The following is a 16,737-nucleotide window of genomic DNA, read 5'->3' on the forward strand; positions in this document are numbered from 1 at the left end:
AGGACATATTCAGTATTATGTGGGCAACATCTACAAGAAGGAAAGGAGGACCTGCCTCCAATCCAGAAAAACTTGATAACTGATTTTCTCTCTCTTCTTCATTGGATCTGTTTAAATGACTGCAGAAAGCTTCAGAAAATAAAAATATTCTTGTTCTCCAAGGGCTATAGCAGGAAATAGAATTTGGGGTTTTTTTAATAGCAAGTTTACCAAAATTACCCAATTGCAGTCATTCCAGAAATGCTGAAACAGGGTCAAACTTGCCAGTCTCAGCTGGAAAAAACACCTTGGGAATTAGAGTCACCAAACTGGTGACATTATGTGTTTTATAGAGCAGCTTAGGAGTTTGTTTACTCATCCAGAAAGCAGGAGAGCACAATTCAGTTCCCTCTGCCTAAATACGTATGTATGAATCCGCCCCCTGCCATCTCCCAGACCAACTTAACTACCAGGCTGAGATTCCTGTGATGGTGCTTAGTCTTTTATTGACACACTCTTTGCATAAACACATTTTCATTGTGAGACACACTGGATTCCAGTCCATCAGCAAGGCAAGAGCCCTCAACATCTCCATCACTCCTTCTTTGATCCCCTTTTCTAAACTAGCTCATACAGCAGAGATTTCTTCTGCTAAAGCTTTTCAAGACCTCATTCAAAAATTCCCTCTCAGGTTGGCAGTTAAAGCACTCGGCCGGTTGTTAAAATGGAATCAGTTTAAAGCTCCTACAAGGAACTACTGGGTAAAATGGGATTATAATCCCTGTTCTTCAGTACAGGAATTGAGCAACTGATTTCCAGTGCTTTTTAAGTGAAGTGTCAAAGCTTTGAAGAAAACAAAATTGAAAAAAAAAAATCTTTATTTTTGAGAATCAAAAAAACCCCATGATCTCATTTATATAACTATGGTGTCTGCAGTCATCCCTTCTGCTTCTTGTATATCTGTGCAGGTCCATTAACACACCAAGCCAGGAAGAAGACAAACCCCACAAATGGAGAACAGATACCATATCCCACTTAAGTTCCAGCAAGGTTTCTACTGGATCTGGCTGGAAAGCTCTGGCTTGTTAACACATGTATTTTATAAAAGTCCCTGTGCACCAAAGGCTACTGTATCTTCTACCGAGGGGAAAAAAGACAAATACATTATCTCAGAACGAATCAGCAAAGACTTGTTCTGTTCACCAGTTTGTTTATTAAAAAGGTAGTATAAAACACAACCCCTTTAAGAAACAAATTGAAGATAAACCAAGGGATTCTCAGATGCTGTCACAAGTCTAGATATTATTCAATTACCATTGCTTTTAAATGTTGGTTTTCTAAAGGATAAATGAAAATGGTCAATTTATCGAAAGAAAAATCACCAGTCAGAAAAAATTCCAAGTCAACTTACTGAAAAGTTTAATCTAACAATATACTTTCTTATTACAGAATGAGCAAAAAACCAATTTGCTGCAAAAGATTTCATAATTCTATAAATATTTTACAGAACTCTCAGAGTATCCTGACAGTAAGACTTCAAGCCGTGTATAATAAGCACTAAAATACACACAAGTCAAATCAACACAAGTACACAACTCACAGAATTAATTTCCCATACTGCAGTATGTTTCCTCAAATTCAGAAATGAGAACTTAAAATCCAATTAACATCTATAGGTAAGTATTTTTTATTTTTTTTTTCTCCAATTTGTTTTGTTTAGGTTCAAAAATTCAGGGTACGAATATCGATTTTACTGGAAAATTTAAAGGCAAGTTTGGGTTTCTATGAAGCATCCAATACCTTCAAGTTAAGTGAATTAAATGAATTATTTGTAATTGTAAATAGGTTAACCTTAACTGAGTAATGTCTAGGACATTTAGCTAAAATGCACTGCATTTAACATACTAATGATTTTAAGTGAATTGCAATCCTTATACAAAATGTAAGCTGTACGAGGGACTGAAATTCAATTAAAAAAAGTAATTAAAAAAAAAAGCAGGAGAAACAGATAAACATTTTGATGCAAAATGAAACTAATTCTCTCTTTACAGCTGTATGTGAACATTCCAGAACCTGCGAGAAAAAGAGAAAGCCTTCAAGAAACCCTTTTCTTTTGGGGCTTTTTGTTTCCAGGTGTCTACCTTGGCCTTGCTCCTCAAGCCACGTCATCTCTGGCAAATACCTGTAACCCCATAAAACTTCCTTGCCAGCAAAGCACTAAAGAGCAGTTGACTGTAAAGCAAACTACCAATGTATCTTGAAGCTAAGAAATGATTTTGGATGGTATGGTTAAAAAAGCAATTATTGCTGAATTATACTGAAGGATCAGTTAATACTCTGTCCCTGCTGTTGTGTTTAAGTGGCTTCACATCCATTTTGTCACACTGTGTGAACTAATAGAAACAAGTATTTCTCCAGTTCAAAACTGAGCAACAAGGATTACCCACAAATTGTTTCAGCCTCCTGCTGGTTACTGTTTTCATCATATTCAGAGGGAAAGAGACAGATTCTCTTACAATGAACCTCTCACCAAAAGCTTACGATACATTAGAAATCGAACAAAAAGTTTGATTTTGTCACTTCTAGTGAGCAAGTAATTAAACAGCACTTTTAATTAAAGAACAAATACATTGAAAATTCCATGGGGGTTTTAACTTCTTACCAACTTATGTATGATGCTGCTCAGTCAGAAAAATATGTAAGTTTAAAAAGCAACTCACCTCGTTCAGCTTCAGATTTGTTAAAATTTGGTATTAAACATTACTGCTCTATACAACAAGATTGTCACAGTCATACTTCAAAATAGTAATTTTAACTTTTGTGATTTTTTTATTTCTGTTCAGATTAATTTATAAAAATTTGCATCATTTCAAAAAAGGAAAATGTCGAAAGAACTCAGTCTGAATGAAAATCTGCTGAAAAGAAAGTTACAGCTGCATTAACCTCTCCTTGGACTACTAAATGCAATAACTCAATGAGTAGTTTATAAAAATATATTTTTACATTTTACTGGGGAAAACAGAGGTAGACAAAAGGAAAATACCAGTTTGAGTGTAATGCCACACTTCAGAACAACGTATTTGCATGAAAAAACAGCTTTTATTTCCTTAAGAACCCTATTTAATAGGAAAGCCAGTAAAGCATTTGGTCTCAGTCTTTCTTGGTGCTCTGTTTCGGTGTGAGGTCTAGAGAGAAAGGTGAAAGGACTAACATCAACTGGACTTCTGCAGCAAGCCAGTCAAATGTGTACATCAATCGGAGAGAGGAAGGTCACTGCACATAAAATGATTCTTTATTTCTCAAATAATACACTACACTAACCTTATTTTTCATATCTGATACCATAATAAGGCTTCATAGAACTGTACAAGTTTTATACATTTGTCCACAAGTTTCCCTACATCAGTTGCAATTCCACTGTAAAACAGGTGATTTAACTGTGTAGTGTTACATGACTGGGCTCCTTTAAAAAAAAAAACAACGAAGCAAACAAAACACAAGAGTAATTGATCTAAAGCCTGGAGTCTAGAAGCTGGAAGGGAAAAAAGGAGCACTGAAAGCAATACCCACCACATTAAATCACACTCCTCATACGCAAACGCTCCCAGCTCTCAAAGGTCTGTTGTGGTGCTTATTACCAATAAAAATAACTAAGGCAGAACCAACACAACCCAGAGATGTATCAGAACATGCCACCACGTGCAGCTACTAAGCAGGCAGTGTTTCAGATCCCCGGAATTCTTCAAAGACCTGCTTTGCTGAAACGTACAATTCACACTTGGAAATAGGAGCAAACTGACTTTTCTTAGCTGGCAAGAGCTACAGCTCTTCCTTACAATGCAAGTCAAAAAAGGAAATTTGTCATGCCAGCTTATAATGAGCCCTGACTTTTAACCTCTGAATTCAAATATAATCTCTGTTGTAAAATCAGGTATTTTTTGTCACAGAAAAGATGTAAGTTATAACCACAGTGGCAGGTGTTAACTTAGATGCCCTGGTTGGCATAGCTACCCACACATATTGATTATATATTAAAAAAAACCCCAACAAAATAAGAGAACCATATAGACTTCTTGAAAAAATATATATGGTAATCTCAGAGCACAAATTTTCAGAGTATTCCAAATACCTCATGATGGAAATACAGGAATTAGCATCTATAGTTTCTTGCAATCCAATATGAATTAAAACAATTCAACAGATCCTCCTTACAAATGTGTACTGGTTACCACCCATATGAAAAACGTGCTATGAATTTAGCACCAGTATTTTAATTATTTAGTGCCTAAATCCATATTCTTCTACCCTTACTTATCAAAATAACAGGATTCTAAATTAAGAATGACTGTGCCCAAAACAGCTCCCTCAGTTATTTTTGATAGCCTGTCATGTATTAAGATACCTGAAGTTAGAATGTCTTCTAAATCCTTGCTTTTGGAAATATTTCTAAGAGGGCAAGCATTTGCTTTTTAAGAGCATTATTTGAAAGCATGTTTTCTAACTTCTGCACAACAATCTGTAGTCTGAGCTGCCAAAAGCCTTTAAATCTTATGAAATATGGAAGATCCTCCCCACTCTGAAGAGCATGCAGGGCTAAACTAAAATGTTGAGAACTTACACTCATCATGCTAACAAAGTGGAACAAAAACCTTTAATATAAAAGCAAAAACTAATAAAGCCACCACAAAAATCGAAAGCCTGTTTTGATACCTACTGCATACAGACCATGAGACTTTAAGATCTATCTATTTCATTATGCCCTAGAATGTGTGTGTGCTCATGCATTTCTAGTCTCCTTGACGTAATTCCAGCCTCTACCTAACATCAACAAAAGATCTAAACAGGGGAAGGAAAAAGTAATTTACTGAATGCTGTGATTTAATAATCGATCTTCACTCGGTTTGCCTGAGGGTGGCTATGGCAATGCTGTCTGTTTTCCACTTCTTTTAAGTTTGTGACTTGGTACTACTCGTATCATTTGCTACCTAATGAATAGCAACACATCCAATGCATTCACCCCATATGTATCACAGCATCTGTTCCATAAAATGAACCAAAGTACTCAGGACACAAATCATTTTTAAGGATGAGACACTGAGTTCCAAGGGGTACAGGAAAATTAACAGTAAAATCCACAAATCTTGTAATAGCTTTGCATTACTTAAGTTACATACAGTTACATAAACTTAAGGGTTAGAATGTGTTTCACACTCACATGATGGAACACTGACAAGCATAGTTAGAACAAAAGAAGCCTGATGAGTTTTACTGCATTCTTGGCAACTTGAGTTACTTTACCTGAACAGCCAATTAATACAAACTTTTAGAACCTCATTAAATACTGCTTTTAATGAAAACTTCAAAGCACACAGTTGATGACATTCTAATATGCCTATATTCATATGAATATTGTCTGCAGTCACCCTGAAGAAAGGGATCAACTCAAACATCACCCTAAAAATCATGCTTTCGTAAAGCATTAAAGGTGCTATGTATCAGCTTCACCATCACTGCCTGCAAGGCTGCTGTCTGTGGATGGAGCTCCATCTTCATTAATGCCCTCACCATTATTCTCCCTCTTAGGAGCTTCATCATTTGCACCCTCCTTAGGTGTGTCATTAACTCCTGGAGGTTGTTTGCCTTCAGGCGCTTTAACGCTACTTGATGCGGAATCCGAACCAGATGTAGTTTGCTGCTCCTTTGCATCAGGATCCCCTAAAAATGTCTCCCACACCTTCAGCCTTTCTTCCCTTTCTCTTGCAGTCTCCTCCACCTATTAAAAAGAGATGTTAATACACATAATTTCGAAGTCATCCTCGTCTAAATGAGTATTTACACAGATAAAATTATACAAACACTTATCTTACAGAAATATCTCAAGAGTTCAGAAGGCCCTGCTGACTGTGAACTAACAATCTGTACATGCAGTGGATAATCCTCCAAACTGACATCTCCAACACACAAAACAGGTCCTTTAATTTTTTGCTAAGTTGAATAATTCAGAATGATTTTTTGGGGGACATTCTAGCAGTTTTTGAGGAGAAGCAAGATGGTGCAGGGGTGCGCAGGGGAAGGGGATGGGGATGGCAAACACTTCTCGAGTTAAAACAGATTTATGGTTTGGAAGAAATATTTGATGAAATAGGACCAGGAAAGGTTACCTGATAATCTGTTACACCATCCCACGTTTCAGCACTGAGCTGACGGCCACCAAACCACCTTCCATTTAGAGTGAGCTTGCACAGGTCAGCTTCTGTGGCCTCTTTAAATGACACAGAAGCCACACCATCAGGGTGTCGCTGTAAGGAGAGACACCTTTCATTTCATGTTCTAACCAGTGTACTTATTCCAGTATCTTTTACATTGTGCTACAAAATCAGATTATGGCTCCATTCTGATAATACATAGTTGTGTTTGAAAATATCAGTTTCCAAGTTTACATATTTTGTTCTACCTGGCATACAGGACACAGTTTTTGAACACAGGAAACAGGAAATGTTTCAGCTAGCTTAGATACAATTAAATGTATTTATACACTTTCAAACTTGTGACTTGTATTCAAGTTCTTCAAAAGAGTTAGTTTGCCTTCACTTACGCTGAAGTTGATGGGTGCTTAGACATTAAGTTTCAAAGCAGTTTTAAAATACTAAAAGACTAAGTCAAGTTTCCATGAAATAAACATACAAAACCAAATAAACACTCCACTCATATTTAAAGCAGCCTAAACGTTTTGCAGCTTTGCACATTTCATCAGTTCTGCCAACACAGCATGTAAAAATACCTACATCAAATATGAGAACCTTCTTTACTTGTCCAAACTTTTCACACTCCGTCCGCAGATCTTCTCTGATCTCATTTAGCACTAAGGGATCCTCCTGCAAAGCAGTCACACAGCTTTAATTAAACACAAGCACTCACTTCTCTCAGCTTTATTTTTGCTCAGTCACTAATGGAACCCATGTGCCAACCCATTAGAAGTTCAGAAAGTAAGTGCTGCTATGCTGCATTTTCAAAGCCACCTAAGAGTTGGCAGACAGCTCTTATTTGAATTTTATAAACACTACTTATTAACAAAGCTATTTTGTGCTGGTTTCTCCATTCTAACAGTTACTGTTGTTTACTCCTCTTTCCATCCCAAATGGGAATATTGTCAGGATAGAGACAGTGAAAAAGGCTGATTTGAAAAGTACATTCTTACCAACATCTTTTTCTTGTTTTTCAGAGAGCTGAATGAATTTCAAGCAGATGTCTGGTACAGGAGAATGCCCTGCCCAAATCTGCTTAGATTCTCATCTGCTTAGAATTTTGCTAGAATTTGTATGGCAGAAACTTCAGACAATGTTAACTGTTAACAGCACAATCTACAGTAGCAAACTGCATTTTCCTACCTCAAAGTCCTTTGGGTGAAACATATTCCTGATAATAACGATGCGTTCATGTCGCATTCGAGTTGCACCATCTTTCTTCTCCGGCCTCCAATCCAGCTGTCTAATGAAATGAAGCAACAGTAAGAAGATATTGTTGCGGCTCTCTTCAGTTTCTACAAGTATTTGTTGAAAAAAAATTATTAATTTGGCATTTTTTGCAATACATCAACACGTATTTTTGACACAAAGCGTTAAGTTATTCGTCTAAAACATACAATAATTACCCAGGTTTACCACTTCTACAAAGCAACTGCTCTTTTAAGGTACTTTAAAGCTCAAAGAAGGAATATAAATTATTGTAAAAATCAAAGCATTTTTTTAAACACAGAGAAAATAATTTTGAAGTTTTAATTCCTTCTTAGATTCGGCTCAGATACAGGAATCAGTTGCTGCTAAGTACAATTAAAATGCTGATATTTTGCCATTTTTTCCTAACTTATTTTGTAAAAAAGGAGATCCACTATTCCCTTTAGTAAAACTTAACTGCTTTTATTTAAACAAACATACAAGAAGACTTTGACTCCTACACAGGCATTGCTGTAAGATGTGTTTTGTTCCACAGTGCCACAAACTAGTCATGTAACTCAGGGCACCTGTTCTAAGATTTTGCCTTCTCACAGCAGATGTTACTTCTCATAGAAATGCCTGCTTCATATCCTATTACAAAACAACCCCACATACTCACACATTTAAATCTCAAAATCATATATCGGGGGAAAATCTTAAATTCCTTCTTATATCTCCTACTTTAGCTAAAGAAAACATGGATTCCCAATGAGAGTAGTTTTACCAGTAAATTATGCTCTTCAACTCAAAAGGCACACAGTCAAGTGCAGTTTCATTATTTTCATACATCATCTGTCTCCACACTGGAGACTTCTTACAACAAGAATTGCCAATGCATCCTTGGGGCAGACACATTTCAAGCTACTTCTGTTTTCAACAGATAAGATATCAAGTAGCCTTTGCTCCCTTTAACTATGGCAAAACACTTCTGCATTACTATTTACAATGTTCAGTGGAATGTTGCTTTCATTAAAATATCAAAAGTTCAAACTTCTTTCTTCTTTAATCTGCATCTCCTTGGTTCCAAAAGGCAGAAAAACAGTTTTTAAGTGACAAAAGCAATGAATCAAGGTACAATTAAAAAAATCAGTATATTTTATACCAGAGACAGATGTCTGGGGGAATCTACAGAGATATTTTAGTACTTTCTCCTATGGCAGCCAAGCATCTTTTGCCCTTTTTTAACTGCATTATGGTACAAAATACACGTGGGCAGTCAGTGTTATGACCTTATAACAGCAAGCCCAAATATCATGATAGGATATCTTGCACACTCACACACTCAGAAGAAGTGTCTTATCTCCCTAGAGTTGTAATATTTTCTTCTACACCTAAAAGGACCATGGCTCCCTATGTATTATTTTAATGTTTAAATCACAAAAAAGCTCATTCTATTAACATTTAATTTAAGAGTACCTCCCCTTTAAATGTGCATTAGTTAAGGTATTTCACTGTCAGATAAGACTTTAACTTTTTCATAGCTTAGCACTGCATTTGAAAGAAAGCAGCACTTTACTAATAGCACTTAGAATTCAAGCAATATTCTACTGAAATAAAAAATACAAACTTCTGCTGTTGAGACAGCTTCTTCTTGTAGTCTTTACATTTCTTCTTCTTTTTACTTGCATCATACTCCCCCTTCAGTTGGAACTTTGCAACTTCCACATGCAATTTATAGCCTCGGATTTCTGCCTCATCCAGAAGCCTCAATGCAAGTTGAACTGATTCTCTCTATTTGAAAATAAAACACAGCACAAGCTTTAAAGCACAGAGCACAGTCAAATGATCCCAATAACGTGGTGTTAAGTATATTGTGCAAAGCATCAGGTCCCTGTCACTGAAAAGGCCACTTCTCTTCCAAATCTCCTGACACACAGCTGGCAATGCTTTCTTGATCAAAAGCCAGTATTTCTGCACTCCTGTTATAATTGATCAATGCTCCCAAAAGCAACTGCACACAGTTCATTCAAATATGTCACAGAAACTAAACTGCAACCATAAGGCAAGCTGATGAACTTAAAGAATAAAAAGACTTCAGGGGACTGATTTCCTATAAAGTTTGTATCACTTTTCCATGAACAGCAGATGTTGAGACTCTCATGTAATTTTTAATATTTTCTTGAAAGTCCTTTGGAGTGGAGCCTGTCTTTATATTTGTGCACTGAACAGCCCTAACTACTCCAATTACAAAAACAGCACAGACTACAGGACATTGGATTTAGCACTGCCTGGTGCTTTTCTTGCAGAATTCAAAGCAGGTTGCACTTGGAAGCACCAACCTTCCAAATGATTCACAAGTGAAACACATGAAGGAAACAGTACTGCAGCCTAAATTTTTATAGCTTAATAAAGAATGTAACAGAGTTCTGAAATCAACCAGTTCTCAACTAAAAGTTGTATATACAGGACTACAGTCCTTGGTGTACAGTATCCTCAGTTACACAGTAGCATATTTCCAAAGTAAAAGGTAAATAGTCCCCCATTTCACCCCATAATCACTGTCACCCAAGAGAGGAACGTGTAGAGAGACATGTTCAGCAGCTATTATGGCCACTTTCAGGTAGAGGGTGGGGTTGGATAAGAGGTGCACAAGTGGGCATTTCTAGAGTAAACCTTTAAAAGAGAGACCTAAATTTCAAGTTACACTTCAGATGTTTCAGCAGTCTTCTGAATATGATTCTGAAACAGTGGCCACAAGTACTTTCAGTGGGAAGGAAAACTTCATTTCAGTGCATCACTGACCTTCAGATAGCAACAGAGGCCATCTCCTTTAAGATTTCCTTCCTTATCTTTGTACAGTTTGATTTTGTGTTCTTCTGTCTGAGGATCTCGCATAATGATACCGCATTTTGACATGACTTGTACAAATTCATCTTTTGTAATGTCTGGAGGTAAACCTGCAAAATAAATTCAAACAGAAGGCTTGAGTATTGTCTATGGACAAAAAAAAAACCCCAACCTATAAACTGACAACTATTTTCTCCACCTACAAATTCGACAAAAAGAGTAACTGAAAATGTACAGACTTTATAAGGTCTGAACTTTGAATTAAGGACAAGAAAATAAACCAAAATGTATAAGAAAATGACGTGGATGTTCCATGCTAGTTTGGCCTGGATGAAGATTTTTGAGAATTCAAGTATGTGCACTTCTGTGACTGCTCAGAGCCACTGAGCACATACATATACAAATGTACTTTTGTATATGCATCTAAGGGTAGCTCCCCACAATCCAAAACAGGTCGAGAAACACTATAATAAGTGCACAGATAATTTCATTTAAGCTCCCCCATTATTTCCTCATTCTATTCCCAGCCTTTTTTTCTTTTACTGTTTCCTCTTTCTTACCTAGTAATTTAATTATGCATTTATTAAATCAAATAAAAATTAAAGGTTAAGTGATGTTTATAGCTGATGCAATATCTGGTTATAAACTTGTCATTATTATACCCCCTAAGAGCCTGCAGAAACTGTTTTGCTTAAAAAAACCCAAACAAATTAGTGACTTGGCTGACACAGCTCACAGAATATCACATTTAGCAGGCAAAAGCACAGAGCATGTCCCTTCGACTACTCTCCCACATCTGCAATTTAAAGGTCACCAAGACATTATGCAGTCAGGAACATAACATTAAGCAGCTTGCAAGTGGCAGATTGACTAGAGAATATTAAAGACATTTACGAGTCTCTTTTACCATCTTTAGCTCCAAGTAGATAAATAAACACTTACCCGTCACATAAACATTTGTGTTTCTGTCTTCTTCAACATGAAACCATCCTAAACACAAGAGTTGTAATTCAGTTATGGCAATACATTAAACATGGCAGCATACAGTAATGTTTATATTCTATCAGATTTCTAACAATTTTTGCTTGCTCAAGGGGAAGCTCTGAACGTGCCTTAATTTGCTTTTTTTCCACCTTGCATACAGACTTAGGAGGATATCTATGAAGCACCATACAATTTAGAACTATCTGGAAATTTTCAGCACAACCCATATCTTTGCTGTACCAGACAACATGGAACAATTGCCAGTTTTCACTCGTTACTACACATATCACAGCTAAACACAGGGAAATACTTTGTCACTTACCTGGCTCCAGCTTCCTTTTTTCTGATTTTTGTTTTGGATCTGTTTGTTTTGGTCCTTTCTCATTTGCTGATGGTTGTGTTCCTGCTGTCTTAGAACTTACTGGCTGCTTACTTTCAGTGGCTGTGCCAGAGGCAGATGAAGTGTCTGTCTCATCTGCGTGGAAGCCATAGTTGGCATGATAGGTTGCCAGGAAATCTTCTGTTATCTGAAAAGAAAATAGGAAAATTAATCAAACATTTCAAAGAACTACAAATTCAGGTTTGTGTTTCCATGTTAGTTAGGTGATGGTCATTTTCCAATCCGGTATTTTAAAACTGGTTTTAAATCATCTTTGCAAAGCCATACGCACAACAAGAACAGCCAGCTCAGGCATTACCTGAACTGGACAAACACACTAATTCTATACAGCACATGAAGTTTTTACACAAACATTTCACAAGTTCTGACTTTTTTCAAACCAAGCTTTCTGCTTTCCACTTAAATTGGACCTGCCTGAAGGACAGAAACCAAATGCTCCTGGCCATGGTGAAGAGATAAAGTGACACTGACAGTAAGTCAACAACTTATCCACAGATGATGAACGACTGACATTTGCAGGCATCTGCCTTTTCATGGAATCATTTCCAGAGAGGACATATATTTGTGTTGACAGACAGTAAATACTGCACTTAGGCAGAGATGTATCTTAAAACACTGTTTCTAAGGCCACATGCTTTACTTCATATCCTACTAATAGATAATTAGCTCCTCCTTTTCTAGAGAGAGACTATACTTGGATAAAATTTAAGATTGGGTAATGCCTATGCTTTAGAGGTCAAAATAAAAAAATCCCTACAAATTACACCCAGTACCAATTTTAATAGTAGCCACCAGCAATCCCATGCAAAGATATATATCAGAGCTGCTTTTGCCAACATCCCTGCATTAGGAAGGATTTTCTGAAGTTACACACTCTGAAAGGATTTGTTCCCAAAGCTGAGCCTTAACCTCTGAAAATTTTATCTCTGACTTGTGCTGCACTTGGTTCATCTGTATTCAATAGAGAACAAAACTTCATGTCATTAAACTACTGTGTCAATGATGATAATGCAATCTCCCATCTTCTAATGGTTCAAAGCTTCACTCTAGACTTCTATTATAACAAATCAAAAATGCAGAACTGACAGTAACAGGCTTGTCAGGAATAATGCAGGATGCCATGGAGCCCCATATAACTTCAAAGTTTAGCACGAAATAGCTCCCAGGCTAAACAAGACTTGCAGCACACCTCGATAAGGAATGGAAGTGGCTGCTCTTACAGACCCAACACAATGTCACCTCAAGAGAAACAAAAAGTACAACCACATTTAGTGAAGAAGACACTGTGCTCTAACCAGGTTCATCATATTTGACACAAGCAACCTTAGCAATGCTCAGTGTCACAGTTGATGAGATCCAGAGAATTACGAAGCTTTTGTACTTTCTGGCAAACAGGACTGTTAATTTTCATCAGAGAACTTACTGATAAATTAGTGATTAAACCTGCAACAACCACCTTCCTGCAGCAGGATTATTTTTCAGCTTCAGGGGGAACTGTGTTCTTGTGTAAAGCTCTATTTATTCTTAGCAAATTACCTACCATGGACTGTCAAATTTTACCAGTCAATAACAAAGATGTTTTTTGCATAGTATCATCCTACCATATAACCTCTACAACTACCTCATTTTAAAATGTGTTTTTTGCAAGCACAAAGGACTTTATACAAATATAAAGACTTTTATTGGAAATTATGTTATACTCTGCCTGCATGACAAACACCAATTCACAGAATTTGTTACTTGGGGCTTCAATCCAGTTCTGGTGGAAAACATCACAGAGAGATCAGTTCTATCTGCACACCCTCACAATTATACAGTTGGGGTGATCAAGCTTATAGGAAAAGAAATACAATACTACAGGACATGTGAGCATGTAACTAACTGCTGGTCCCACTGAAATGGAAAGGAATAGATTAACCAAATGAAGAACAGATACCCTGTGCCTGCAGATGACAGCCAACATCTGTATTTTCAGAGCAAGTGATGGAGGGAGCAGATGAATTCCTCGTGCTATTTTGTGATATGTCCATGAAGGACTATAGAACTTGGTATTCATCAATACAGTACCATTGAAAGAAAAGCAATTAAATAATAAACGACGTTACAATTGCTTCTATTAAATATTTGACTGTCTCCAAGTTTTTCTGGGGAATGTTGACAGTTAACATCATTCACTTTTTGCACGGCTTTGAAATATGCTTTAGTGGAAGCTCAGCAGCCACTACTCCAAAGCAGAGCAGCAGTGCAGTCCCAGTCTGTAGATGATGGTTACACCAGTCATATTTTCATCTTTTGTCAAGATGAAACAGAGATTAAGAATTTTATTACTGCTCATGGAGAAAGTACTCCAACTTCTGGCTCCGGTGGTCCCTCCAATTTCTTTTGATAAAACATTCTGTTGAATAATCATCAGGCAGAAGAAGTAACCTGAGACACTGGTGTCTAGCTCAGTAAAGAATCTTTGTGAAGCTCTGTGGGTCACTGGTAGGTCACCAACTTCTCCTACACATCATATTTACTAGTGAACTTCGCTGCTCTTATTTCACCTGTCCAACCCTTAATGTTATCTCCTCTCCAAGACAGAAGAGATAAGAAAGGCACTTGGGAAAGTCAAATGATACTGAGAGGAGAAAAATTTAAAAAAACAGGTGAGAAAGAGGGGAAGAAATAGGTGAAAAAAAAGGAAGAACCTTTTTACAAGTTACTGTGCTTACTGGATATAGCACTCCCCAGGGAGCCAGGGATACTCAGTGTTCCACTTTGTGAGCCTGGATTTCTCAATGCTTTCACCCCTCCATAAGCCATCTGCTCCAGACACCTTCCTAGGTTTACACACATTCAAACTTGGCACTACAGGCTTCATTCTCACTCAGATTCTCTGAATTGCAATGAATTCACAGTCACAAACTAGAACTGGCACATTACATCTATCAAGCAGGCCCCATAAAAGGTCTTAATACTAAATTAATTGCCCTCATTCATTGTTATAGGGTAACGAAACCACTATTTCACTTGCAGATCAGCAGATTTGCTCAACTAATTAAACCTATGTCCCTTCTCCCTTTGAAGAAACACACTGTTATAGCAAAATCATTTTTTATCCTGAAAATATTTAATAAAAAAATAACCAAGATGAAAAACTGTGATGTGTTTCCATGCTGTGGAATGCCACTAAGTAAGACAAATACACTTAATTTTCAAGTGCACTTCTGTGACTGAAGGATATGGAAGAACACACCTGTACAAGGCACTATTTTCAGGTAATAAGGAAAGAGGGATATACTTTCATCTAGAAAGGATATATTTTCATTTAGACATCTTAACAGCTGCTTCACTGCCCACAAAAAGATCACCACAGCTACTGTGACAAAGAGATCTAAAGGCAGCACGGACCAAGACCTACAAATATAACTGTGACTTCATGCCAGGCTCGAGCAACTCCGCAGATCCACAGCCAAGGCGAGAAGCTGAGACACAGCTGAGACACAGCTGAGACACAGCTCTTGACAACAAAATCGCAGCCGCTCACAGGCGGAGACGGTTCTGCCTGTGAAGGGGGGTTTCGGTGCCACCGAACCCTCAGCACACACCAATGGGGCCAAACGCGGACACCTCCGTGCCGAGGGGACCCAGCCCCGACTGCTCCTCCTCCTCACCCTTCCGGGGACCCCCGCACCCACCTTGGGGAACCAGGCCTTCTTCTCCCGGTCCCACTCGTAGGCGGCCCCGTCCGCCGGGTCCACGTACGTGAAGGGGTCGGATTCGCCCTCGCCCTCGCCGGGCTCGGCCTCGTACTGCTGCTGCAGCTGCAGCTGCCGGTAGAACTCTTCGTTCCCGTCCTCGCCGCTCATCCTGCCCCGTTCGGCGGGAGTCGGCACCCGCGCCAGGCCTGGACAACCTGCGCCGGGCCTGGACAACCCGTGCCGGGCCTGGACAACCTGCGCTCGTTCCGCGGCCTGAGGCGCGCGCCCGCCGGCCCCGCCCCTCTGGGCGGCGGGAGCGCGCGGGAGCGGCGGGAGCGCGCGGGAGCGGCGGGAGCGCGCGCGGACCCCCTTCCCCCGCCTCACGCGGCCGCCGCGACCGTGCCGGGCCCCGCCGCGCGCACACCACCGGAAACGCCCCTGCCCCGCCCGCCGCCACCACCGGGGTGGTTTCGCCCGCCCCGCCTCCTGCCCCGCGCCGCAGCCAATGAGCGACGCGCTGGCGGGTCACGCGGGGAACGGCGGAGCCAATGAGAAACGGGGGTGGAGCCTGTCAAGGGGCGGGCGCGCGCAGTGGGCGGGGTGTGTTTTCCCGCCTGTGGGCGGGCCCGGAGCGCGGCCGTGACGGGCCCTGAGGGTGAGGGTGGCTGGGGGTGGCGAGGCTCCCGCATCGCCGCCTTCCATTTCTCTTTCTCTTTGCCTCCGGCTGCAGCGCTATTTCACCGCAGGCAGGGCCTCGGCGTGAGGGCGGCTGCCTCTGATGCGCCAGACAGCTGTGGGCGAGAAGCTGTGCCTTGATGGGCTTTGCGTGGGCGCTGCTACAGCTTTGCTCACGTGATAAATAAAAGTTTGGGACACGAATAAAAGTACTCCCTTGCTGCGATACCATTCGCCGTTGTGCCCTGGGCAACGCTGGGCAGTGAAGCTGCTGCTGTCAGTGGTGCTGGGCATCGTCTGGCAGTGACAGGTCCTCGTGTCCTACTAGAGACAAAGGCAAAACAAAAAAGATAAATGAAACAAAAATGGCATGCGAAATGTCAAGAAATCACACTGTTTCTTGCTCCTCCCTTGGCTAAGGGTTGTCCAGCCATGGCTGTTGTGCTCCCTTGGAAAGGGTTGGTACGCTGGGACAGCGGGATGAGGCTTGGCTTCAAAATACGGAATTAGTTTGCATTAATGAAGTCTGCAATTAGTACTCTGCCTGTGAATACTTAAATATTTTAAATACAATTTTCTCACGCGAATCAGTTTTTAAAAGACCTTCATTCAGTGCCATCTAGTGGTTTTCACAGTGTAGCCCAGGCGGCTACATCAAAAACAAATTTAATGGCTTTATTTAAAAGTGTTTTATTTAGAGGATGAAGAAGCACACTGATTAGGTTGTTTTGCAAAA

General features: G+C 39.5%; 1 protein-coding gene across 1 annotated transcript; it reads right to left on the reverse strand.

Moving 5' to 3' along the window:
• Window positions 1-1,374: 1,374 nt before the first annotated feature.
• Window positions 1,375-15,614, reverse strand: HTATSF1 (HIV-1 Tat specific factor 1). The gene is made up of 9 exons (XM_032702097.1): window positions 15,324-15,614; window positions 11,566-11,770; window positions 11,202-11,249; window positions 10,215-10,369; window positions 9,040-9,203; window positions 7,368-7,467; window positions 6,765-6,854; window positions 6,141-6,278; window positions 1,375-5,752 (listed from the first exon to the last, which is right to left on the reverse strand). The coding sequence occupies exons 1-9, from the start codon at window positions 15,492-15,494 to the stop codon at window positions 5,468-5,470; spliced, it is 1,356 nt and encodes a 451-aa protein (XP_032557988.1). The 5' UTR covers window positions 15,495-15,614; the 3' UTR covers window positions 1,375-5,467.
• Window positions 15,615-16,737: the final 1,123 nt, after the last annotated feature.

This window comes from Chiroxiphia lanceolata, chromosome 14 (genome assembly GCF_009829145.1).
Source record: "Chiroxiphia lanceolata isolate bChiLan1 chromosome 14, bChiLan1.pri, whole genome shotgun sequence".
NCBI lineage: Eukaryota > Metazoa > Chordata > Aves > Passeriformes > Pipridae > Chiroxiphia > Chiroxiphia lanceolata.